This window comes from Drosophila tropicalis, unplaced genomic scaffold (assembly GCF_018151085.1).
Source record: "Drosophila tropicalis isolate 14030-0801.00 unplaced genomic scaffold, ASM1815108v1 contig_593, whole genome shotgun sequence".
Taxonomy (NCBI): Eukaryota; Metazoa; Arthropoda; class Insecta; order Diptera; family Drosophilidae; genus Drosophila; species Drosophila tropicalis.
In genome coordinates this window covers 12,292,911-12,318,959 of record NW_027173070.1, presented here as the reverse complement: position 1 = coordinate 12,318,959, position 26,049 = coordinate 12,292,911, and the positions used below count along the sequence as shown (strand labels likewise).

Sequence of the window (26,049 nt, the reverse complement as noted above, 5' to 3'; positions counted from 1 at the left end):
AGTGGCAAGCTGGAAATCTTTCGATTGTGTTGCAAGCAAAAAAAAATTAAGAAGTCTGTCACTTTGGTATTATTTTTTGTTTAAGCTAAAAAGTGTGATTAAAATATGAGGAACAAAGATGACATCGACTGGTAGGGTAGGTAACTAATTTAATTCTTAAATATTTTCAAGTTTTAAATTGTCATAGCTCCACAATCAATTATATTTTCATATAATATACCACTTGGATTTCAACATAGTAAAAATTATAATAAAGTTTTTTCAATTTTGACGAAAAAGAAATGAAATATAGTTAATTTTGTGAAATGGCTTGGGTTCTTGGATTAAGTGTGTGTTGAACACATTCTTTATGTGGTTTTTCTCAGCTTTGAACGAGCATTTCGTTTACGAAATGTTGCAACATTAGCGCCCATAAGTATGCAATGGTAATAATAAGAGCCAAAAACTGAGGCAACAAAGTGGCAGCAGACACGAGATCCCCGAAAACCAACCAAAATGTTGCTGTTGCATTTGGCAAACACTTACGAGAGAAAGTGGTCCTGCCTCTACGAGCTCCTTCAGCTCCTTTAACTATATTCCTGCACCTACTTCATGACCATGTATTCGCCATCGCTTCCCTTACCAATTCCGTGTCCGTGTTCCTGTTCCTGTTCCCTGTTACTGTAGCTGTTGCTCACTTGCGCATTCTTGTCTCGGACATGAATTACGTTTACCGACAATTAATTTCAAGTGAAAATGTGCTAAAACTTTTAATTGGGCACCCAAGTGGCTGCTGCTGCTGCTCCTCTGTTGGAGGAGAGAACCCATAAAAATGTCGACACCAAGCCAGGTAAATTTGTTCCTAACAGATGCAGCAGCCAAACTGAAAGTACATAAGTAAACGAAATGTTCCGTTCCACACCTGATTAGCAGGACCCAAGAACCATAATAAAATCCCTCCATCTCTTTAATGTTGGTTGAAGTTTTTTTTCTTTCTCAAACATTTGTGCGCAATTTAATGAAAGCAAAACATGCATATACATTTATGTATATATATGTACATATATGTATATGTATATTCATTCATTCATTTCATTTCCCATGCTAAATACAACTTTTGTTTTCTTTACGGCAAATGCAAATTGATGTTGGCTCCGGGCAACATTTAGCCCCGTCGCTTACCTGTTTCACCTGCTTCACCTTTTGTTTGCCCGCTCTTTATTAAATGCTCTCACCTCTCACTTTCCAGTCTGTGTGGCATATTGAAAAATATTTGCTTATCAAATTACGCACAGCGACTGTGAACATTCCAATTGTAGTCGGAGTTAGAGAGTCAGAGTTCAAAAATTTAAACCCAACAAAAAAGGAGCAGAAAAGCAAAAAATCAAAGAGCAAGTTTAGTCGAATTATATGCAGACCCACCCAGAGGACTAAGCGTGAGGAGAGGGAAAATTTCTATGCCCGGTTGCACATTTGCCAAATGTTTACTTATTTTTTTTTTTCCCTCTCATCTCGCATCTTGAAGCTGCCAGCTGTTGCAGTTTTAATTATTGCAAGTTGAAGAAGCAACAGACCTCCTCCCAAACATCCATCCATCCCTCAGCCACAATCCTCAAGGAGTTGAAGTTGTCAAGTAGAAGAGTTTTGCAAGATTTCCATTGACTCTAGACATGGATGAGTTGGCACTAGCAGAAGTTTTGCCTATCCAGACAGAGAGGAAGAGAGATAGAGAGACAGACCACTTACCATCCATACTTACTATCCATAGTCGAACAATTAAGTTCTGCAGAAGATAATATCATATAGATCTTATGAATCTTGTGGTTCATGTGATTGCATTGGATTGAATTGTGACTTAATTCGCACTACTCTGAAAAGAGGGAAAAACAAAATCTACATTTTTATATTGAGCCAAATCTGTTTAAGATACGTTGAATGTAAAACATCATCAGAGTTTCATTCTTCTTTCAAAACTCATATGACCATTTCATTTGAAGAGTATATATATAGTCGTTCAGCTACGAATTTAGGTTTTGGTGTTAAGGCGCTTGTCCACTCTAACTTAAAGTCTATCTTAGTTGGACTCCTTTCTGACCATTTCTAAAGTCAATGATTCTTAGTTCTACAAAGTTTTTTGTGTTGCTTTCTTTGGCACAAATCCCTTGGTTTGCGGTAAGAAATAATTCCTTATAGAGCAAAGGATGTAATTTACCAGGAATGTTAAAACAAAATATCATTTTTGGACTAATTTTGTTGGGTTACCTGTTTGCCTGATTCTTGGCTAACATTTTCATTTGGTGTACCCTAAAGACTAAACAGCAAAGGACTGGACGACCAAAACAATGATTACAGTCTCATGCATTTATACACACACACTCATACACACACACCCATACTCACTTAGTAATTTGCATATAGATTAAGGCAGCGTAATGCCGTCGAAGACAAACAACCGCAAAGTCAGTTGTCGGTAGACGGCAGTCAGGAGGATTCTACAGTCGGCAAGATAATCTTATGAACCCAAAGGACTTAGGACTGAGGACACAGGAATCTACTCACATGCTACGCCTACCCTTTGTGTTTTTGTGGGTGTGGCTAGTGGTAGTTGGCTTGTTTGACTATTTCTTGCAGTTCTTTTTCTCAAATGCTCGCTCTGTGCTCTACATATCCATGTATTTTTAGTTCCTGTTTTTCTTTGTACGTTGGAGGCTGCTCGGAAACAAACTGACGGGGGGCGTATCCTGTTTGTGCTTTTGAATATGTCGTGCAGTGATGCATTGTTTAACGCTGCCTAATTGCACTTTTAAAAGTAACTCTTAAAGCTGATGGAAACTTAAAGACTCCTCTAATCACAATTACTGAAAGTTTTTAGGAATAGCACGATTAATATCAGATATAAAGAAATGGAAAATTCCCTAGGAGAGAAGAGAATTTTCATCTTGAGAAGATTTCGAAACTTGAATAAATTGTGCTTTGAAAACTATAATATTAATTATTACCTATTTAACTTTAGCTCATTTATTGCAAAACGAGTTTATCATTAACAACTTTGCTATACATTTTTACCTACACCACCCACGCCCCTCTTATGCAGTCTCTTTTTGCTTTCCCACTGGCATCATTAAAATGAAACAACACAAATCATGCCATTGCCCACGGACCACCTCCTACCCGCTTTTGCCAGTGAGTAAGTGCCCAATGGCTATATCATGTTAAAGTGCGATGGGAAAAGAGGGGAAGAGTAGAATAGCTAGAGAATTCCATGGGCAACATCGAGTAGATGCCATAAATAACACAGCTGCCATTTAGCTAAAACAAAATGAAATTTTTCAATTAAACTAAAGGCCATTTGGCCCATAGCGGACCATAGCGCCAATGTCATTAGCAGGTGATACAACGAGGGGATGAGCTGCTCACGGGAAGAGTCACATTGGAGGAACATAAATTAAAATCGAAGTCTGACAATTTTATGTTCATACATACATTGGAAAATGGTTTTGGACTTCTATTGAATTGTTTAAATAAATTCTTTTACTAATACTCTCTCTCTCTCTCTCTCTCTCTCTCTCTCTATATATACATATGTAGAAACATATATCCAGGCTAATTGACAATTCAAAATGTTTTGTGTGCAACGCGACAAGTGGACAAGTAGAGCTGGTCATAAAGTTAATAAGCAATTTGCATAACAAATTGTCTAAAATGCCTGACAACATGTCGTTTTCGAATAGGAAATGAAATTGCCTATGTGTGTTGGTATGGACGAGACGAGGAATAGCATATAGAACTGGATATGAAGCGGCACACACGGGGCGCATGCTTAATGTGTTACGTTGCGTTGCGTATACGCAACGTTGGCATGCATTTAATTGTTTCGAACTGAACGAACGAGCAAAATCCACCAGCACAATGATAGCTGGCAGGCTTCACTACTTTTCCACCCACGCTTCATCCCCTCACCATCTTCTCAGCCCAGCAGCCATGACACTTTTTCACTGGCCACAGGGTTTGGCATTTTTCAAATGCATGTTCGTAATTTATTCTCGGGCTGTTAATTAGCATGACAACAATGTGAATGTGAAAGAATATTATGAGAGCGAGACAGACACAAAAAGAGAGAGAGTGAGAGAGAAGTAGGCAAACAGAACAACGAGAGGGAGGAGCTGACTGAAACACGAGAAGTCGACTCTAAACATAATCTCTCTTTGATGAAATATACAATTAATGGCATGGATCTTAGTAAAAGGTAAAACAAACATTTTAAATTCTAAGATATTATTCGATTTCTAATGTATTATTAAATTAGTTTACATTCTTCTAGTTTACATTCTTACATATGAGGTGGAAAAGACTAAGACTATAAACTTTAAAGACAACTAAAAGTACAACAACAAGTTTGTTGACAGTATTCCTCTTCGTCTTTGATTTTCATCTTACAATTAACTTTATCGCTTTTCTTGATGTTAAACTTTTGTGGAAATGATTTTTTCGTATTTTCTAGTCCTATATCAAAAAATTTTCAATCATTTTTTTAAAGAGAGTTTTCATAGTCGAGTTTCTGTTATGTTTAGGTTGGTTTTATATGCTACAAAATAATATTTGAAATAATTAATATCACCTAATTTTGACACTTTTTAACAAAAAAGTAGCTCTACTACTTCTTTACCATGAGAATTCTCTTCATTCAGTAAAACTATGTATATCAAACTCGAATAATTTGAAAAGATAAACCATGATCTTCCATGATCTGGCACACAGAAAAGGTTTCTAAATATTGACGAAAATTCTTTACAAAATAGTTATGTAAAATAAAATGAAAAGTTCTTTCGTCTATGTTTTTTTCATGTCTAGTTTCCCCTTATGGGTAAGACTTTTTAAACTTTGCTTATGAAAATAAGTTTCTTACACTTAATTCAAGACTAGATATGACTAAATAGATCGTTGTCTAAAATTTTTAAAGTTGTATGTATTTATAATAAGTAATAATAAGTGAAACCTATTCCACATGCCTATACCACATATAATTAATGAACTTAAATATATTTTTATTCACTAACATGAAAAGGAACTTGGAAAGGAACTTTAAATTAAATTGTACTAAACATATGTACTAATAAATTTGATCAACCTCTCAGGAAAACGATATTTCAGGAGGATCCTTCAAATAAGTTTTACTTCCACTTCCTTTAGCTCTATTCAAATCTTTTTTTAAAGAAAATATTTTATTTAAATTTAAAATATGCTTTAAAAATTTAAAGCAGACAGTTACATTTTGTTTTTTTTTTTAATATTATTTATCATTTCGTTGATTATATATTTTCAAATAGTTCATCATAGACTGTTTGATTGTAGGGTGCCTAAATAACATGGTTATGGTTGCATTTAGCGGATTTTCCACTGCAATTACCCAGTGTCAATTGTTCACGTGTATGTGTGTGAGTGTGTGTTGCAACATTAGTGGCATGTTTTGCTATTTTTTTTGTTCATACAACATCCATGTGGCTCACACACTTAGCCACCCATCCACCAGCAGAACTAACTGCCATTTGCAGCTGTTTCTATTTCCCGTTTGGCAGGCCACAAAGCAGCATTGGTTCCCTTGAACCCAAACCAGTTCCCCCTCACGAGCACCTCCTCCTCACTTGATACTATATCATTTGTAATTTGATGCCAGAGGGAGAGAGAAAGAGAGAGAGAGAGAGCAACTAGGGGGACTAAAAGCGGGGCAGAGAAATTGTGCCTCAAAGTATGCAACACAATTGCGGCCAGGGCCATTATAATTGCAAACACACACGCACCCATACTCGAGAGAGAGAGAGATAGTCATAGGCGCATACATTTGCAGTTTGCATATGCATTTTGCATTATGCTTTATTATAATTAAATGATAATCAATTTGGCAAATATTTGATTTTTGCCCCAGCTTCAAGGAAATGGAAACTAAACTAATCAACCATGAATTTGCTCAAGACATGAGAGAGATACGCAGACACATACCGAGAGAGAGAGAGAGAGAGACAGGGAGAAGAGCCTTGGGGATTGAAAATGAGATACAACAGCAAATGTCAACGACACATTAAAATCTATTTCTGTCTCTATTTGTTACCAACTCGCTCCGTCTTTCTCTCTTCCTTATTTAGTCTGTTGCTTGCAGAAATTGTGAGAAAATTTGCCACTTTAAATGTATTTGCTTATTGTTGTTTTATCCATCTATAATATGAGTGACTAGGAAATCAGTTTAGCTTCATTCTCAAGGCCTGTATTTAAATGTTAAAACTACTAAACTGATACTCAAAAAGAAGCTTCATGGGACAACTTTTCTTTTTGAACGACTCATTGATGATTTTGTATCTCAGTAGGATAGTTTTACATCGCTTCTACTTTTAATTCACCCAATAACCTTATCTAGAAAACATAATGATAAAATGTCATTATAATGAAAATTAAGAAAACTTTTCTTAGATATATAAACAACAAGTCTCAATCAATAAGTATAGCATGAGTAGCACCAATAAGTAGTAGGAAAATTCGCTGAAACAATTCAAGTGCTCGTTGCTGGAGCACTCATGGTGGGAGCAGCCCCGAAAATCAATTCCCTTTAGCTATTTGCACAGCGTGTAATTTCTCAATTTTTTATTTCATTTTTCTCCATTGCTTCGTTTTTGATTCTTTTTTTTTTCGTCTTGCTCCGGGAGAAACTCTTAACCCGATTCCATTCTGGCCATGATGGAGGCTTCTCTGTAGCTGATGTTGTTCGGCTGTTGCCATTTCTGTTGTTTCTTTTCAGCTTTTTCACTTAATTTTGTGCAAGTATAGGAAGTGAGTGGGGAAGGAAGGAGGGGAAGTGAAGGGAAAATGGCATCTACAATATGCTATGACTTGGACTATTTATAAGCTGCCGTCTTATTTCTCTTCTTCTTCGTTTTCTGCTACTGCTCTTACTTCACAATGCGGCGATAAAAGTTGCAATAAATCAGTTGGTCGCTCAGGCCAGTTGGAAACCTCTGGAGAGGAGGGGGTTGGGCTTGGGAAGGGACAAGTTCCTTTAGCAAGAGATAGCCAAGATAGATAAGGCACGGGAATACATAGATAAATGATAAGAATATATTTCTATCAAACAGAAATCATTTCGCTCAAAAGTATGCCTGCAAATAATGAATGAATTTATGCTACAAATGTTGAAGCAATTGTCTGTACAGAATTGTGTAGTATAGTTTATTGATACATATATGTATATATATATGTCTATACATCACCAAGGCATCTTTCTGCAGTCTTTGGCGGTCTATGAAAGTTCTGGAAAATCAGTATAAGCTCAGGTATCTCAATTACTGCACAATGCTATCCTAGATCCTAGACAACTTCCATATGAATATGAATTGAGAATATATATATATACATACAAATATATACATAGATAATACTTCAGGGTATATACATACATCAGGCTGATTCTCGAACCATTTGGAGAATCATATATGTATCTAAGTAAGCTAAGAAATCTCTTCCATAAGGCTCTGGATGGCCAAAAATGGCAAAAATAAGACTCTGTCTTATCATAACTATGACTACTCTTTGAAAAATTATGTTATCAACTTAATGATCTCTTTTAAAGTTAACTAAATTAAGCTATTTAGAAAGAATGACTTAAAAATAGATAAAAATGAACCCTGAAAAAGGATTCAATAAAAACTAAATTGGAAGAAGGCCAATAATATGCCATTAACTTTCTGGTTAAGAAACTTCTCTTACCTAGAGGTTGGGAGTAGGTAGGAGGAGACTCCGGATAGCCTCTACTACACCACCACCAAAAAGAAGAAAAATTTGATTAGTTTTCTTTAATATCTGTAAGTTTGTATTAATATTACGATTGAGTTTTACTTTGTGTTTTGTTATGGCTTTTCCAGAGTCAAATTCAATGCCTTGACGTTGTCATCGATCCAATTTCTGAGATATGCAACATTCACGTAAACCGCTGGCACATCCTCCTCGGCACACTGAACGCCCCACGACACTATGCCAGCCAGTTGGAAGCGATCAGTGTGTCCTGGCAGCGAGCAGAAGAGTGGTGATCCGCCATCCCCCTTGCAGGTGTCCTTGCCCCGCTGGCCACCAGCACAAATAAAGCTGGGACGCAATCGAAAGTTAAGGCCCAGAACTGTTATTCTCAACATGCCCTGACATTCGGCTTTCCCCACCACCGGCAAATCAATGCGTTTCAATACGCGTTCCAGCTTATCGCTATTTGGTTTCTTAGATCCCCAACCGGTGGCATAGCAGACCCCCGTTTTGAATTCAGCCTTCACTTTCGGTGACTCCTGCTGTGGCAGGCACAGTGGTTGAATATGTGGCGCCAACTTCATCGGCTCCTCCAGAACCAGCAATGCAATATCATTGTAATACCTATCCGGATCGAATTCCTCATGGGTGATTATCTTACGAATACGTGCCACCACATGCTTATGCGGTTCATCCAGACTATTGAGATCCCATTCACCGGCTCTAGCCACCATTGTGTCCACTGTTTGATTTTTAATATTGTGAGCACTTGTTATCACCAGTTGTGGATGAACTAAAGTGGCACCGCACAGATATTCATTACGTCCCGTAAATATGGCCATCATCCAGGGGAATTCCCCAAACAGAGACACATCCGACTCATACTCATAGGTATCCTTGTCGGGAATGAGACCCATGGGATTGCTCCAGCCACATCCTCGATATTTGAAATTTGTTATCTTGGCAATATAGGGACTCTCATCTTCATTTACCTGTAAATCAAACAAAGTACTTAAATACATTTTAAAGTAATTTTTTTTTGTTTTTTTCTTTTTTTAATAATCTAACCTTCTCATCTATGCGGCAACAACGATGCAAAGATTTCGAACACCCACTTGTGCCAATTCTTGGGTTGATAATATGTCGTCCATCATCGATTATTATATTGTCCTGACACAATCTCCTTGGCACACATTCCATATTTGGTCCACAGCTCTCATTTTTTAGTTCTTCATCGTCGCCAATTGATTGACCCACAATTGATTTGGTCATTATTCCCGATGTAGGTTTCCCAGCTCGACTTGCTGCATCGGCATCCCAGTTCTCCAGTTGCTCACGCTCACAGCATATGTGATTCATATTAGGACCACAAAAGCGAGCTATACGTGGTTGAATACCCTTGAAACGTCCCGAATCATCGGTCTCATTGCAGCGCTGCACAGTGACACAAACCTCATCAGAGCGGCACAGAGATGAGTCTAGATTTTGTCCATAAGACAAGTTAATTGACCAGATAATGGCCAGCACGTGCAGCCGAAATGCCATCATCATAAAGCTACAGAAAAGACAAAAAAAAAAAAAAAAAAAATGCATCAATTAATGAAGTAATCAATGAACTGATAAAGTCATCCATTTTCCAAGAGGCACGCTATGGGGGTTTTAGGGTTATCATTAAGATCACCTTCGATGTATATTTAAAAAGCCGGCAACACTGTATATTTGTATAATTGTTTGAACTGTTTGAAGGAACTGATAAGATGTCTTTAATTTTGATAGGCATCGATTCAAATAGCATATTGGTATCAAATAAATATCTGTCTGTATGAACATCGGGAGTATAAAAAGCCAAACCACGACCTAATCGGTGACTTAGTGGAGATCTACTAAAGTTTTCTCACATTTATACCTTGACATTTAATAGGAGTCGTTTCTCACTCGATGAAGCAATACTGAAAGGAAATTCCAATGGGTATTCATGAAAAGGATTTTCCTTACGTAAAAGATGCTTATAGGATATATGACTTGTGTTTATGCTCTATCTATACTACACAGCAAATGAAGTCAGTCCCATCATTCAAAGGTATAAAAGAGAAGGTTAATTATTCAAGATTTAAAAACTATTTTGATTAAATTCTCATTGGGTCGATCTGAAAATTGATTTCCTTTATACAGCCAATATATTTGAAGTTGTCAAGATTTTGTGGATAAAATTTAGTATATCCTGCATTAAGATCTCTTAATATTACAGAACCAAACGGCAACAATTAACACCTTTTTAATGAGCTATTATCAATTGACGTAATAAAATCGGTAAAACCTTACTTGGAGACAGTCATAAGCATTTCTTTTATAAAATTTAAAATTCTATGTAAGAAATTAGGTTTATTTTTTGTTAGGATGTTCGTTTAGTTGTAAGTGGGCTTGGGACTTCAAGGGTATTCTCCATGACAATTTTTTGGGTTATTTTTAGAAATAAGTAGACTCTTTTATATGGTGTCAGTGGCGTAGTAACGGGGGGGGTTTTGGGGATAAAACCCCCCCCGAAAATTGGTTCATTTCCTATCAAATTGATTCAGCCAATTCAATATCTTTGATCCTAAAACATGTTAACCCCCCAAAATTTTTCTGGCTACGCCACTGTATGGTGTGAACTTTTCCTGGTATTTAGCTTCTTAAGAAAGTCATTTATAGTGACTGTTTAAAGCTTAATACCAGTTAGATTTCTGATTAATTGAAAGTGTACTTGGGTTATTATAAATCTGTCGGAGATGTTAATGAGTCGCAATTTGTGGCTGCTTCGTTAGCGTATTCGTTTATACATACTTTCACGTATTAAGCGATCTAAACTATTATTAAAATTTGTTAGATCAAAATCTAATTCTTATTTTAGATAAATCTTAAATTATCATGAAACACTTGTAGAATTAAAATATTCCAAATAAAAATGAGCTATAATGAATTGAATATATTTCAACATTATTATCAATCATGTATGTTTTACTTATTATTGTATACAAAACATTTCATGTTGACTTTATATCCAGGTAATTAATTTTCACACAATTTTCACTATATTTTTGACCACTGTATGTCGTGTTTAGTTTGCAAAACCGCAACGTTTATATGAAAACGGAACTCGACTCATTATTTATTATTGGCAGAAATAAACAAAGATCACAAATCAGTCTATCAAAATCATATATACATATATTGATTATTAATATAGGCTTCTCTATATATATGTATGTATATATATATGCGCATTTGATTTAAACACAAATACATATGCATATATACATATGTGTGGATTTACATATTGTACCTACTTATGTATATATCACACAGAAAAAAATAAACTTGATAGCTCTAAAGAAGAGAATTCCGTTTGCGAAGAATAATTTTCATACGTTCTGATGGCGCACTCAACTTCAACTGAAGCATCTCAATGCGACTATCGCGCATTTATAGAACCGGCTTGAAATATATTGAGACACAAAAGAGATCAGAGACAAAGAGACTGACACAGAGAGAGAGAGGGAGAGGGAGAAAGACAGATCAGAGATTATATTCTTAATCATTATCATCATTCATCACAAAAAGAAGAGAGTAAGAGTTATTTAAGAGTAAAATATATGTACATACATATTGGACTTGAAAATCGATGTGAATTTTTATTTTGTGTTTGCTTATAAATTCTGAGTGTGGAAGCTAAATGAACTCAGTTACAAACGAGCTGCTGTTGCATTGAGATTTCAATTCAACGCTTATTCCCTGGGATTACAAGTGAGTAGGATAGTAGTACAGTAGTAGTAAAAGTTGATCTATTGATTAAATTATTGAAATTAACTGTATTAATTAAATATTGAGTATACGCCTAGTATGCTCATGTGAGTGACAGAGTAATAAATTATTTATTTAAATTAATCATAAATAATATAAAAATGTAAATTGTTAATGGGATTTACCCCGAAATGTCACTATCTCTCTCTCTCTCTCTCTCTCGCTGTCTATCTCTTAGATTGATATGTATTCCTCGCATCTTTGGGCATTATTCATCTTGATCAGCTGCCATGCGAGAGTCTGTTTAACGCAACGCAACGGTTGCAAGGCCACTGAATCTTGTGTCATTGAGGAAATTTGCACAAGGAGTGATGATTCGGGTAGAGGTCTATTAACGCCACGTTCTTTCTATCGCTATTGTGGCAATGGTCTAGTCTGTTGTGAAAAAGAGCAATTGGACAATTATTATTTTAATCAGGAACAAGAAAAAATGGTAATCCTTGGGATACAACAACCTCAACGACAACCAGCACCACAGAAGCAATCAACTTCAAAAGTGGTGATCCTGCTGCTGCTGCTGAAGACGGAGACGATAGAGATGACTATAAGAGTTGTGGCGAGCAAAGATTATGTGTCCCTCGACATTTGTGTCGCACGGGAGTGGTTAATGTTGATGGCAGATATATTATAAAGCCTAAAATTGATAGTGCCAGCAATTTTGGTTGTGGATACATTGAGACATGTTGCCCAGTAAATGAACAGGTGAGATCGGCTAGAACAAAGCATATAACCTTAATTAATCAACTTTTCCATTAGGTGGAGAAAAAGTCCACTAGATTACAACCAATTACAACGAATTTCACGTACCAAGGTTGTGGTTATAGTAATCCCAAAGGATTGTACTATGATCTGGTTGGCTTCAATGACAATGAATCGTTATTCGCTCAATATCCCTGGATGATCGCCCTTATGGATATAGACGGCAAATACATATGCGGTGGCACTTTAATTCATTCACAACTTGTGCTAACAACTGCTCATAATGTGGCCAAATATAATGCTGATTCGCTTTTGGCCCGTGCCGGTGATTGGGATTTGAATAGTCAGCGTGAACTTCATCCGTATCAGACGCGTCGTATTGGTCACATACAAACGCATGAAAAATACAATAAAGCAAATTTCCATAACGATATGGCCCTCTTAATCCTTGAGAAGCCCTTCGAAATTTCGCCACACATTCAACCCATATGCCTACCACCTGTTGAGACGCCGCAATTGCAAGACGATCTACTAAAGGCTCAATGTACTGCCACTGGTTGGGGAACGCCCGATTCGAAAAATCTAACAACTTCGAAGCAGGAGGAGCATTTATTGAAACGCATCGATTTGCCGGTGGTGGAGCATAGCCAATGCCAGAAACAACTCAGAATCACCATTTTAGGTTTACGTTTCCGCCTAAATCCAAGTTTTATCTGTGCCGGCGGTGTTAAGGGCAAGGACACATGCCAAGGAGATGGTGGTTCACCACTTTTCTGCACCATGCCGGGCCAAAAGGATCGCTATCAACTAGTAGGTCTTGTATCATGGGGCATTGAATGCAACACAGAGGATATTCCAGCCGCCTACACCAATGTGGCCTATTTGCGAGAATGGATCAATAGCCAAGCAGATCAACGAGGATATGTATTGCCAACACCATAGACAATTCGTAGAATTGTTTCTGTTATTCTGGTGACCGGTTAGAGAGTAAGGAAACTAAGGCACACAAACTTGTATATTAGTTAATAATTACTTATACCTTATTTTTACGAATCAGGCGATTAAAAACGTGATATAAATAAAGTTTATGGCATGGGTATTAATTTATTAAATTGAGTAGGTTTAAGTTAAGTGATTAGAATGGATTTTTATGAAATTCTTCAAAAATCTACGGTCTATGGTCCTCTGCACTGCTAACAATTCCACCCAAAAACTAATGGGGCATTTATACATTTGTTTGAATCAATTTTCAAGTGGTTATGGCTTAGGTTAAGTCGTTGGAAGTTTTCATAAATGACAGTGGAAAGTTTAGTTTAAAAAGGCATTCTATTGCCCTGATAAGTGCCTCTATTTCGCTCTTTGCCAATTTGAAGCTAATTAAATATGCAGTCGAAACTGTTTAGCATCTGTTTATATTGCCCATACGCCATGTGTGCGTGTGGCTCAAATGGTTTAAGGACAACTTTTTTGTGCCACGTTCTCTCGTTGTTGCTGGTGCCAGTTGCCAGTTTCAGTTGCAGCATGCAGATGAGTCAGTCGTGTGTGTGTGTGTGTGTGTGTAGCATAATGATGTTGCGGCTTTTTGACTTTACACGGCCACAGAAGAGAACCCCGAAAAAGCCCCAACAAAAAGCCACAACGTTAGAGCCACCACCTGATGCCGCCGTAACCCTGGCAAAAGTTGCAAAAGTTTAAATTGAATTCTTAATTATGGCACACGCAGAGACAGGAGTCTGACACACACACACACACCACGGAAGAGTCCTGCAAATTTAATGCACATTTTAGACAATAACTTTTGCAAATTGTCAAATGTGGCAGAGTGGATGATATATTTTGTTTACAATTTTTTGTTGTTTTTTGTGTTTTTTTTTTTTAGTTGCTTGCTCGTGCTGATGTTGTTGCTTTTGCCTTTTTAAGGATTCATGTCCGGTCCATGTTGATTTATGTGACTGGATGAAGCTCAAACAAATTTTGATTTGTAGCCAATATTTAGACTTCGACTGGCAAGAGTCAGCGAGACAGTGAAACATAGAGAGAGAGAAAGACAGAGGTAGATAGAATGTTGGGGGAGACCGAGCAAGAGCGAAATGCCAGCTGTGTGAACAAGAGAGAGAGAGAGAGACAGAGAGAGCGAGAGATAGAGCAGGGGAACTGGAGAAAAAATGTGCTGCTCTGGTTATTGAAATCCAACGCAGACAACTCTTTGCATTCGTTTGTAGGGGCAGTCAACGGGGCGTATGAGCAATCAGTCAACCAGTCAGTGAGTCAGTTAGCTACTGATATCTGCATTTATGCTTCACCTAGTGTAAATTTAACAGGAACAGTAAAATTTAAAGTGCCCATTTTAAACTGGGCCAAAACGATTGAATGAGCCCAAAATCAGTTGACAATTTTCCTGCAACTTATTACGGGGAGACAATTCAATTTCAAAATTTACATTATATATTTTTAGTTTCTAACTTTCCACATCATTTAAATTTTATATTCCATATATCTCCGAGTTATTTTGTCAACAGTTTAAAGAAGTTTAGGAAAAAAAGACACATTAGTTTTGAAAACATCTCTATCTGCATAAGGCGCTTGAATGAAATACAAATAAAATTTGACACAAAATAAAAACTTTAGTTACAAATATGTATACAAAAGTATTCAAAATAAATAAGACATAGAACTCAACGCCTTTTCGGAGTAAGATTTTTCCATTTTAGATCTTTTTTAAAGTTTATTTCGAAATTAATTTTTTGTTCCAATTATATATACTTCGAAATTTAAATATATAAACTCTACACTTTTTGATCTCTTATGATCTTATTTTCATTTAAACTTGGGGATGATTGTTGGATTAGTCAATATATCAAGTCATAGAAAAAAAGGAAGGAAAAACAAGGAGCAACAGAAACACTAAGAACTATACAGGCCTTACGAGTAACCTGTACAGTTTCATGCAATAATATCCAGTCGACAAGTCGTGACCAAGTAATAAGTAATTAAGGCCTTACGAGTAACCTTAAGAAACTTATCAAGGAATCACAAGAAACAGCAGCAAAGTTAAGAACTATACAGGCCTTACGAGTAACCTGTACAGCTTCGTTCTATTATAACCAGTCCTTAGACAAGGATATCAAGCGCCGTGCCCAAGCCAAAATAAAGTTGAGAGAAGCAAAGCGATCTCAACAGATATAGCGGAAAGGGTACAAAAGCGTATCACAAAGCAAGCACATACGATACAGATCGAGTCAATAGCCAGTAACGGCTACAGAAACCAGAGGAAGACACGAACGAGACAACGAGGGACTCAAAGTGACTCACTAACGCTATCCAAGCCCGGCACTACCAGAGAGAAACCGTCATATCCAACCAACTCCATTAACAGCTTGAATAAATGTACAATTAACATCGGCAATTGAAATCGAGTGTGTTTAATTTCACCGGGGCACAAAATAAATTTGTTGTGCCGAACCTAGCCCAAGAGATATCGTAGATATCCCGAAGGACGAAAAAGGATCGTTACAGTACTCCTTATACCCTATAACTTTTTCTGTTTAACAAATAATTATTTAAAAATAATGATAATTTTTGCCATTTCTTTTTGATTACTTGTTCACCCTCGGAGGTTAATTAGATTATATCAACTTACCAATTAAAAATGAACAAAAGTGTAGAAAAAAGTCAAGTTCTAATTAAGTTGTTTTTCTCTTCCCAACTTTTTTTTTTTTGCGCTTCTTTACTTTGGGGTGGGTAAATATAAACTAAATTGAAACTGAATGGAGTTCAAGTCTTTGAGTTTTTGTGTTTTTTTTTTATCCCCTGCAAATTTAGTCTGTTGGCAACAATTTTGATTGTTGATTGTTGGTTGTGGTTTTTGTGCCCAAATGCTGCCAATTAACAAGGCAAATTTAAACGACAATGATTACGATGATGATCATGATGAAGTAGAAATTTGAGTAATTCATTTAGCAATCACCGGCTTAAGCCGTCCCATCGAAAAGTCTTTGCTCCTCCTATAAATCTATGGTGGAAATTGGAAAATGGCAAAAGAAGACTAGAACTTTCACCTGCTCAGCCATAAATTTCCATTGCAGCGCCAGTCAATTGTGCTTAAACGACGACAACGTAGAATTTTGTAGATGCAGAAGCAGCAGCAGCAGCAGCAGGTGGGGTAATAGGAGGAGCAAGAGGAGGATTACTGTGGAGAAGGTGGAACATTCATGGCAAGAGTAAATGACTTTGGCTTGCTTCTGGTTCACCTCCGTTTGCCACAATGTTCGTTTTTTTTTTTTTGCCCTTTTTGTTGTTTGTTTCAGAGCCAGGCATTGAAAATTAGCACATAAATTCTTACAATTGCTGAAAAGTTTCAATTGGCGTAGGAAAAGCGACTTAGTCTGTCAATGACAGAGAGCGAGAACAAGTGCGAGAGACTCTTAAATAAATTTATATTTAAAGGCAACTGAGGCAAAACAGAAAAGAAGTAAAAATTTGTCAATTTCTTCTTTCTTGTTTGTCTTTCTTATTGTCCCAAAAGGATTTGGTCCTGGTCTGGCTACCAAATATTTTCTGATATCATTTTTAAAAACCTTAAATATTTGCCCAACCACAAGAAAATATTTGTTGATTTAGGCTCATAATTGTTTTGGGGCCAACAACATCAAAAGTTGTAGGCTTCCAGCTGTGGACCAGTCATGCCAAAGTCAAATTGGTCTCGAGCTGTTTGCTTATTACCAAAAGGCATGAAATTAAATTGACAAAAAAAAAATTCAAGAAATTTTTAAATCGATAGAAAATGCATTAAATGTTCAACCTTAACAAATTCCATTTAAATTTACAGTAACAGTTTATATTCTAAATTTTTAGATAGAAATTAACTTTGAGTTTATATATTATCTATTTAGGCATCCATTTATCTAGATTATTCTAAATCTGTTCCCCTTCCCATTCAAGCTCAAACTATATACATATGTCAAATTTATCTTCGTTTCTTATTAATTTTAGGAATGTACAACTTTTGAATATGGTAAATAAAATTCCGGCCTATCATAGCAAATATTGATAATAGAAAATTTTATTGAAAATTTCTTTGACCTCAAAGCGCAGTGATAAGTTATAAATTGTAGCAAAAATCAAGACATAATTCTTAGAAATAGTTTAAAAGTTGAGGTCCTTTTGAATACCTAGATCTCTGAGAATTTATAAGCCATAAAATTTTATTTAAATGTCTGTTATTAAATATGTCTTTACTACCTTTCTTGCTCCACTGTTTAACCTTTTGTAAATGAAATGTGACACCTTTTAGTTAGAACAAAATCTACCGTAACTTTAATTTACAACGGATAAATATTTCACGCCTCGCATCGCCTCGAAGTCTAAAATTCAAGATAAATATAAATTTAAACTAAATAGTTGAGTCGGACAGTAAAAATGTTGATTTTAATGAACTACAAAGTAAGTCTCCGTCTTTAAATCACTTAATAATTATTAAAGCAAAAATTTCTTTTTTGTTTAGTTGTTAGTTTTCCTTGCAGTTGCCGGGATCGCATTGAAAGAGTATGCTGGGTAGGTTTCAAAGGACCCAAAAGCTTGATATTTGAATTCACTAACAATAGTATTTTAAATAGGTCAATTGATTCCGATAACCGAGATCTAAGTGAAGCTGTGTTGAAGTCAGGCACCGGCTAACTGCCTTACCACCTGAAATTTAGAAGAAATAAATGTACATATATACAGATTGGGTTGTACAAATTTGTGACTTGATAAAAGAAATAAGTCCTTGTGAATTTTGACACCGTCTTTAAATTTAATACAGAGGGTCGAGCCATGCAGAAGTGTGTATACCCTTGCCAGTTTTGTGGTTACTTTATACTTACCCACACCGGATGAATCCGAAATATACGACCTGTGCAGCCTACACGGTCTAGAAGGGGTTTGCGTTGACGGACGGACGGACATGGCTTTATGAACTCGTCTCGTCATGCTTCCTTCTATAAGTTGTAAGGATATAAAAAGTCTCTTTCGACTGGAAAAACTTCACTCTCCACTCTGATATTCATAGATAAATCTAACTACTATAATGACCTTGATTCTAATTTGAAGCACATTTTTCACGCTTGGGTTAATAGTTAAGTCTAATTAAATTGTCTTCGGTCGAATATTAAAGATAAATCGATATGATCCAAATTAAAGCGACAAATATTTCACGCCTAGTCTAAATCCATAATACAATTGTTCATGCTTGTGTCAATTATCAAAGATTTACATTGAATATAAACCAAATAGTTGTCAATTGGACAGAGAGACAGTTTAAAAGGTGGCCTTAATGTTTCAAAAGGTAAGTGTCTGTCTCTAAGTCATTTAATACTGGCTATAGTAAATGATTCTTTTGTGATTAGTTGTTAGTAGTTCTTGCATTTGCCTGGTTTGCATCTGGTGCATCGATTGTAGACCCTAACGATGTGGCATTTGACGAGGATCCCATGGACTCCTTTCTTCGAAACGTAGATGAACTTTTTGGGTAGGAGATCAAATTCAAGCTCTTGATTTTTCTAATAACCTTTTTCATATAGGTCATATAATAATCAAATTGTGCCTCTTTCGCGTTCAAGATGTTTGAAATCGTGGTGCTGACTGCCGTACCACTAAAATTATGAAATGCTTATTGATGTAGAAGAAATAAACATATTTCGTATCCGATAAGTGTGCATTATTTAGTGGGAAAACATTAATAATTTTTATGAATATTGACAGTCTTCGCATAGGCTTTTTATACCCTTGCAAATCGGACCATTACGAGCCCCGACCACTATTAATTCGTACGGCAAGCTTTTTTACCCAAATGCAATGTTTAACTGACGATATTTTCAATACTATAGAAGATAGCACATGCAAACCACTTTTTTCTGAAAGATCATTTTATTCTCTATTATATAACATAAAATGTTTGTTGTACTTCAATAACAACAACGATAACAATAATTTCATTAAATGCTCTGCTGAACTGATAAAAAACAATTGACCAGTATTAATTCGTACGGTGCTTGAAATATGTACATACAATATGATTTTTTAAGAATTAATATTGGGTAACATCGCCTTTTGCCTTTACAACACATTTACAACGCTTTGGTATAGATTTTAATAAATTCTGGCATTATTCGGTTGAGATAGAGTCCCACATCTCCTGCAATTTTGTTTTTATATCAGAGAGGGTTCTTTTCGGCTCATTTTTTAGATTTATTTTTATTATCCCCCATATATTTTCGATTGGGCTTAGGTCCGGACTATTTGATGGCGAATCTAAAACTCCAATTTACTTATTCTGCAACCATGCTTTAGTTTTTTTTGGCAGTATGAGATGATGCTCCATCTTATTGAAAGGGGTATTCACCACAGTCACCCAGTTTTGGTATTGATGGCACCAGACTTTCTTCTAATATGGTGATGTATTTTTCTGAGTTGACCATCCCATCAATAAAAAGCAATTGGCTTACGCCTTTGGCAGACATACAACCCCAGACCATTACGCTCGCTGGGAACTTTTAAGGTAGTCTTTATGGTATGCTTCACTTTTTGTTGCGAATGACTCTCCTTCGCGCATCACCGACACTCACATCAAATTTAGCTTCATCGCTAAATATGATGGAATTCCATCGCCTTTGAGTCCAACTCATCCGTTTCCTACACCATTGTAAACGCTTCTTCTTTTGGCGAAGCGGTAAGCAATGGTTTTTCCTTGGCATAAGAGTAATTTAAGATATTAAGTTTGTAGCATAGATAATCCCTATACATACTTTTTAGAACTTGTATCCAATATTACGCAACTGCAGGCGAGTCCACTCACCCTTAACGCTTTTCCCGATTTACTCAGACCATTCTAATGCCAAATTTCTTAAATTTTGGCGACGATCAGCTTTTACAATTGTGGCTAGGGCTCTTTTATCACGATCTGATATTGCTGATTTTCGGCCTCTATTTGCGACTTTATTGTCAATATTGCCATTTTTCTTAAAAATTTTTATTATTCCTTGAACGGACGATTTAGCCAGATTTAATTGTTTGGCTATTTCACCAAATGACTTCGCAGATTTAGAAAAATCTACAGCCAAACTGCGAATTTCTTTGGAAATCGGCTTACCACGTGCCATTATTGCTAAACTTTGAATAATATGAAGGGGAAAACATTTCACACATTCCACATGGTATAACTGTTTTCAGATTATAACTAGGTAGTTATTATGTTACACTGTTTGTTTTTATTTTGATCTTTTTTTCAATTCTAAGCTGAGCTAATGCACAGTACGAATTAATACTGGTCAATTGTTTTTTAATGAAATTTAATTTAATGAAATTATTGTTATCGTTGTTGTTATTGAAGTACAACAAACATTTAAAGTTATATAATAGAGAATAAAATGATTTTTCAGAAAAAAGTGGTTTGCATGTGCTATGTTCTATAGTATTGAAAATATCGTCAGTTAAACATTGCATTTGGGTAAAAAAAGCTTGCCGTACGAATTAATAGTGGTCGGGGCTCGTATATAATATAGCTCCCATAGAGACGGTAATATCAGCAAGAGTGACTTTTCTAAATAACTACATAATGCATACATACGTACTTATGTCAGTTTAAAGTACCTATCAACGGCTGTGCCAAATTTGATCAAGATTGGTTGACTATATCATATACATAGCTTTCATTGGAACGTTCAGAGAGAACAATTAGAAAAGCAAACTTCTTATAATTCTAAAAAATTTGATTACAATCCTATAACTACTTCATATAGATGTCAATACCTAAATTATTTGTTATTCCTTATCCATCAGTCAGTCAGTTAGTCAATGGTCAAGTGTGAACCTCGTTGGTGGCTCAATGTCGACCTACTTAAAACTACAATTCTGTTGTGGTCGAGTTCGAACCTGGACGTAGGTGGAGTTTCCCCCCGATGAAGCAATACTGAAAGGTAGTTCCGTCGGGTATAATGGAAAAGATTGTGGATAACGAATCGCTGTAAACTATGTGCAAAGTTGGTCCCAGCAATTTGTCACGTTATAATACCCTTTTTATCCCACTGTGCGATGTATATTTTAATAATAATATAATCTCCCTTGACATAAATTTGACTCGGTTCAATCCATAACACAATTATTTATGCTTGTGTCAGATATAAAAGACTTCCATTAAAATAAACCAAATAATTGTCAACCGGACTGAGAAAAAGACAGTTTAAAATGCTTGCCTCAATGTACCAAAAGGTAAGTCTCTGTTTCTAAGTCATTTAATACTAACTGAAGTAAACTATTCTTTTGCGTTAAGTTGCTAGTAATTTTTGCATTTACCTGGTTCGCATCTGGTGCATTCATTGTGGACCCTGGATATGAGGAAGTTGGCCTAGGTCAATATATCCCCCGATATATAAATTTGGAAGATCTTGTTCGGTAAGAGGGATGAGTATAAATTTACCATTGATGTTACTAATAATCTTTTTAATATAGGGTATTAAGTAATAATAATGACCAGGATGAGGATGAAGATGAAATAAGTGAGCAAGCTTTGAAATCACTGGGTCGTTAACTGCTATACTTCTAAAATTATTAAAATGTTTAATGACATAAACTAAACAGTGCTATAAATATTGTCAGCCTTTTCTTTTGATTGAAATAATGTTAGTATTACTATTGAAAGTATAGGATATAGTTGTAAACTATCAACCTAACTGTATTTTACAAGGCCTTCCGGCTAGACGAACAGTACATTCATACACTAGCCTGGGATTCGAACCCAGATTCTTGTTGTTCATCTACCGAGGACTGCTGATTGAAATAATTCTTAAGACTCGTAGACAAATCTAAATACCCAACTGACCTTGACTCCAAAGCAAATATTTCACGGTTGAGTTAATAGTTAAGTTTAATTATATATTGAAAATGAAATAAGTAAGTCGTCTCGCCGACTGAGGTATACCATACAAAAGTAAAGCAAATATTTCAATTTTATAAAACAAATGCATTTCCACATGCTTTTTACAAGCATATCTTAGTATTTGGCTCACTCAAGCATACGAGCACCCTAAAAAATCAATTTGAAATCAATCTAAAAATTTATTGAAATTTATGTTAATTAATTTAAAACATTTTTCCCGAACTATTATCCTTGAGAGCCTAAGAGCTATTACACTTAATCCATTTTATTGTAGTCTTTTAAAATTTTTGGAAACTTTTTCCAACTAGGAACCTTTAAACTTATTTTCATTGATTCAAAAATTTGTTCATATGTAATGAGACAAAAATATAGCATAGAAAGACTATGTGCTATTGTTAAACAATTTCGATTTTTTTTTTTTTATACCAATTTTTAAACAAATATTTGCTTACGCCACTGAACCACTGATACCAAACACAAGAATCGACGGAAATAGGAGGAGAAACAAGCCAAGCCAACGATGGAGGAAAGTAAACTGGAACCCAATGAGATGGATGAGGAATTCAATAGTTTTTGGGATAAAGTCAGCTGTTATGTGGTCACACAATTTCCGTATAAGGAAAGATGTGACTTTGTACAAAATGCCACAGATTGCATAGCCGGAACACATTTTGTGCCCTATATGAGAACTCTGGCATGTGATTTCAAATGTGTGAATCAATTTCAAGAATTGGTTTTCATCACACTCTTTGTGCTGCTTTGTTTCCTATTGCTGTTGTGTCTGGGTCATGTTGTCGATATGTAGTAAGGAGTATAAATGGAAAATCAACAAAAGATAGTTTTGTAATAACGTTTTTCTGTTCCCCCTACAAATAGCTATGGTCCAGCTCTAAAGGTAGTCTCTCGAATGATGCATATGAATGAGCATTTGGCTGGTGTAACGCTTTTGGCCTTTGGCAATACTTCACCCGATTTATTTGCCAATATATCAAATTTCGATGGCGATAATGCGGTATTTGCAAATAGCTTGTCGACTGCATTGTTTGTCTCAATGTTTACGGGTGGTTTGGTCTGCTATATAAGTCCCTTTAAGATGAATGCTCATGGTACTATTAGAGATGTCTTATTCTTTATATTGGGTGTATCTTTGCTGGAGTATGTCTTGAATACTGATGATCAAGTGAGCATGGCTGAATGCTATGGTAAGTTTGAAATGAGTTGGACTTGAAAATCGTTTATGAATCTTTCTACCACTTGTTAGTTATGGTCATGGTTTATCTCTTCTATTTGGTGGTAAATATTCTTGATGTCTATTTAATGCGAATTTCTATGAAACGTAAGTATGTATTAAGCTTAAAGACCCTCTTAATTATTTTATTGATCCCATCGCTTAGACATGCTGAAAGAGATAGAAAATCTTCGCGATCAACGACAGACACCAGAGGTAAGACAAAGACTTAAATATCTTGAAAATAAATACGATGAATTTTCCGACGATGCAAAAGTTGAGATCCTAGAGCGGACATCGGGCATGAATCGTTTATCCACTCGTCCGACTTCAATTAATGGTAATCTCAACAATAAGTTCGCCTTTGCCACTAAAGTTAAAACAGTGCGTCAAAGTGTCGAAATAAATGCCAAACGGAATGTTTTTTACAATTTAACTCAAAAGAAGAATCAGAATTTATTTCGTGAATTCATCCAGTCGTTAACCCCCATCGATTGTGAGGAATGGCGCGAGGCTAGTATGTTCATACGAGCCTACTTGTTAGCCAAGGTTCCGGTTGTCTTACTCTGTGCCCTCTATATACCCCTAGTCGACTATGAATTGGATAAAAATGGTTGGAGTAAATTATTGAATGTATGCCACATATTTATTAATCCATTCTTCACTGTTGTGATATTTAAGGGTAAGTGCATTGACGCCTTAATCATTTGATATCTAACGTAAAAGATTTGGCCTTTCAGCTTTGCTCATGCGTGCGGATAAGAAACAACTTTGGTATACAGCCATAAAAGATGAGTATAAGTATGGATTCTATACATTCATAGTCACCATACCAGCTGCATTATTTGTACTATGTCATTCCCGAACCGATGTGCCGCCAGTCTATCATTGGGTGAGTTTGAAAACAATCTGAATAATCTTATATCATACTCATATGGCCTTTTTTTTAGCTTTATACCATAATGAATTTAACTGGTTCCATGTTTCTAATATTCGTTTGTGCATCGGAAATTGATTTGCTATTGGAAGTGATTGGTAATATATTGGGAATTGATAATGATTTCATGGGCGTTACGGTTAACTCGGTAACCGGGGCATTAGGCGATTTGGTGGCCAACTCAGTCATGGCCACCCAGGGCTATGAAAAGATGGCGTATGCAGCTGCCATTGGTGGACCCTTTTTCAGTGAGTTGTAATCTAAAATAATTTTGCTTCACAAATAACTTTAACTCCTTCTTAGCTGTTCTTATGGCCACTGGCGCTGTATTATATGTCAAAATACTACATGGACAAGTGCCCACAGCAGAGGATCAAACTGGTGAATATGGCTTGAACGCTTATATATTTCTGAATCTTGGCCTATTTGCCACACTTTTGTGGACCTCCACGTTGAATTTCTATGCACGTCGCTCGATTGGCATTTTTTCGATGGGAATTTATTTACTATATATATTTTTTGCCATACTCATATGGCAAGGTACTGTGCATTCTTATGCCAAGGATGCTACTTTGAAAGATGCCTTTACATCGGACTAAATCCTTAAATGTTAGTGATGCAAAATTTCAGTTATAAATAAAATTTACCAAAATTTTAAATTTGTATGCCACAGACAAAATCAAATATACATACATTCAAATTGAGTCAGCAAAAATAACTACATATATTTCTTTCATGTGAAATATTTTTCCTTTAGCGGAAACATTTGCCAAAAGAAAACTTAGCGGATGTTGCCATTTTATCCACATGCCATAGAAGTCCCTGGACTCGTTGTCGTTGCTCCTTTATGTTGTTCGCTGGGCCATGTAAGTGCTGTTAGCATTTCACTCAAGCTGTTTTTGTAATAGTTTTTCCTGCCTTTTGGTTTAGTTTTTCTCTTTAGCCAAATCATACAATTGATTTAGCTCTGACTAAACCAAGTGGTTATTTCCTTTCGGCCAGGAGATAAACACAAGAAATCAATTAAATTTTTCGCTTTGCTTTTAAGAACATTTTGTCAATATAAATGTCATGCAATCAGCACAACAAAACTCTTACTAGATTTGCAATGCCTTTTACCAATATTCAACGACTGTGAGTGAGAGATTGCTGCTGACGGTAAGAGGATGCCAAACTTTTCACACCTCAACCGATGGTAAGTCAAGTGTAAGTCGACGCTAATTGCAGTCAAGCCACAGAGACAAAATCAGACAAGGACAAGCCCATGTAGCAGCAGCAGCAGCAGCAGCAGGAGCATCACGTTCATTAGAGACAGAGAGAGAAAGAGCCGAGAATGTGAGGCAGAAATGATATGCAAATCTAACCGACAACCGACAACAACAACTACAACTACTACTACAACTACCTTATATAGGCACTGGAACTGCCACAAGCCGTTGGTGCCTTGGAGTTACCCGCACATTAATTAAGAAGGCCCTGCATAATTTTAGTTGTAACTGTTGCGTATACGCCATGTTGGCCCCCAGTCTTCTGCATTCTGGCTAATTGAGTTATAAATGCAGCTAAGCAGCTATTTATGGTGTATGAGTATGAGTGTGTGTGTGTGTGTGTGTGTGTGTTTGTGTGTAACCAGGCAACAACTAGGCCGCAACTTGCAATATTCGTTTTACTTGC

The 26,049-nt window shown here is 36.1% G+C and overlaps 3 protein-coding genes and 3 long non-coding RNA genes across 7 annotated transcripts; 5 read left to right on the top strand and 1 right to left on the bottom strand.

The window, feature by feature from the left end:
- Nucleotides 1–7,802: 7,802 nt before the first annotated feature.
- On the bottom strand, nucleotides 7,803–11,186 carry LOC137575802 (phenoloxidase-activating factor 2). Of its 2 annotated transcripts, none has more exons than XM_068288503.1 (3): nucleotides 11,085–11,186; nucleotides 8,827–9,313; nucleotides 7,803–8,750 (listed from the first exon to the last, which is right to left on the bottom strand). In XM_068288503.1, exons 2-3 carry the CDS (start codon nucleotides 9,307–9,309, stop codon nucleotides 7,872–7,874), a joined length of 1,362 nt encoding a protein of 453 aa, XP_068144604.1. In that variant the 5' UTR covers nucleotides 9,310–9,313; nucleotides 11,085–11,186; the 3' UTR covers nucleotides 7,803–7,871. The 2 variants fall into 2 exon arrangements, with proteins under 2 accessions (XP_068144604.1, XP_068144605.1); XM_068288504.1 differs by having other exon boundaries at nucleotides 11,081–11,181.
- A 596-nt stretch (nucleotides 11,187–11,782) lies between these two features.
- On the top strand, nucleotides 11,783–13,409 carry LOC137578143 (phenoloxidase-activating factor 2). The gene is made up of 3 exons (XM_068291789.1): nucleotides 11,783–11,918; nucleotides 12,017–12,300; nucleotides 12,355–13,409. Exons 1-3 carry the CDS (start codon nucleotides 11,783–11,785, stop codon nucleotides 13,237–13,239), a joined length of 1,305 nt encoding a protein of 434 aa, XP_068147890.1. The 3' UTR covers nucleotides 13,240–13,409.
- Nucleotides 13,410–17,696: 4,287 nt separating this feature from the next.
- On the top strand, nucleotides 17,697–18,071 carry LOC137575824 (uncharacterized). The gene is made up of 3 exons (XR_011032237.1): nucleotides 17,697–17,739; nucleotides 17,801–17,850; nucleotides 17,913–18,071. It is a non-coding gene; the product is annotated as an uncharacterized lncRNA (long non-coding RNA).
- A 504-nt stretch (nucleotides 18,072–18,575) lies between these two features.
- Nucleotides 18,576–18,987, top strand: LOC137575823 (uncharacterized). Its single transcript, XR_011032236.1, has 3 exons — nucleotides 18,576–18,622; nucleotides 18,684–18,805; nucleotides 18,858–18,987. It is a non-coding gene; the product is annotated as an uncharacterized lncRNA (long non-coding RNA).
- Nucleotides 18,988–21,491: 2,504 nt separating this feature from the next.
- LOC137575821 (uncharacterized) lies at nucleotides 21,492–21,921 on the top strand. Its single transcript, XR_011032233.1, has 3 exons — nucleotides 21,492–21,543; nucleotides 21,605–21,726; nucleotides 21,784–21,921. It is a non-coding gene; the product is annotated as an uncharacterized lncRNA (long non-coding RNA).
- Nucleotides 21,922–22,513: 592 nt separating this feature from the next.
- LOC137575796 (mitochondrial sodium/calcium exchanger protein) lies at nucleotides 22,514–25,034 on the top strand. Its single transcript, XM_068288494.1, has 7 exons — nucleotides 22,514–23,014; nucleotides 23,087–23,412; nucleotides 23,472–23,546; nucleotides 23,605–24,120; nucleotides 24,179–24,330; nucleotides 24,389–24,623; nucleotides 24,679–25,034. The coding sequence occupies exons 1-7, from the start codon at nucleotides 22,731–22,733 to the stop codon at nucleotides 24,972–24,974; spliced, it is 1,884 nt and encodes a 627-aa protein (XP_068144595.1). The 5' UTR covers nucleotides 22,514–22,730; the 3' UTR covers nucleotides 24,975–25,034.
- The last annotated feature ends 1,015 nt before the right edge of the window (nucleotides 25,035–26,049 follow it).

Excerpts from the sequence above, each read along its gene's own strand:
- LOC137575796 (XM_068288494.1), top strand. The coding sequence starts at position 22,731 with ATGGAGGAAAGTAAACTGGAACCCAATGAGATGGATGAGGAATTCAAT. Across the intron at positions 23,015-23,086 it reads GGTCATGTTGTCGATATGTA|CTATGGTCCAGCTCTAAAGG; the intron begins GTAAGGAGTATA and ends CCCTACAAATAG. Across the intron at positions 24,624-24,678 it reads CATTGGTGGACCCTTTTTCA|CTGTTCTTATGGCCACTGGC; the intron begins GTGAGTTGTAAT and ends ACTCCTTCTTAG.
- LOC137578143 (XM_068291789.1), top strand. The coding sequence starts at position 11,783 with ATGTATTCCTCGCATCTTTGGGCATTATTCATCTTGATCAGCTGCCAT. Across the intron at positions 11,919-12,016 it reads CACAAGGAGTGATGATTCGG|GAACAAGAAAAAATGGTAAT; the intron begins GTAGAGGTCTAT and ends TATTTTAATCAG. Across the intron at positions 12,301-12,354 it reads GTTGCCCAGTAAATGAACAG|GTGGAGAAAAAGTCCACTAG; the intron begins GTGAGATCGGCT and ends CTTTTCCATTAG.
- LOC137575802 (XM_068288503.1), bottom strand. The coding sequence starts at position 9,309 with ATGATGATGGCATTTCGGCTGCACGTGCTGGCCATTATCTGGTCAATT. Across the intron at positions 8,751-8,826 it reads GTTGCCGCATAGATGAGAAG|GTAAATGAAGATGAGAGTCC; the intron begins GTTAGATTATTA and ends TTTGATTTACAG.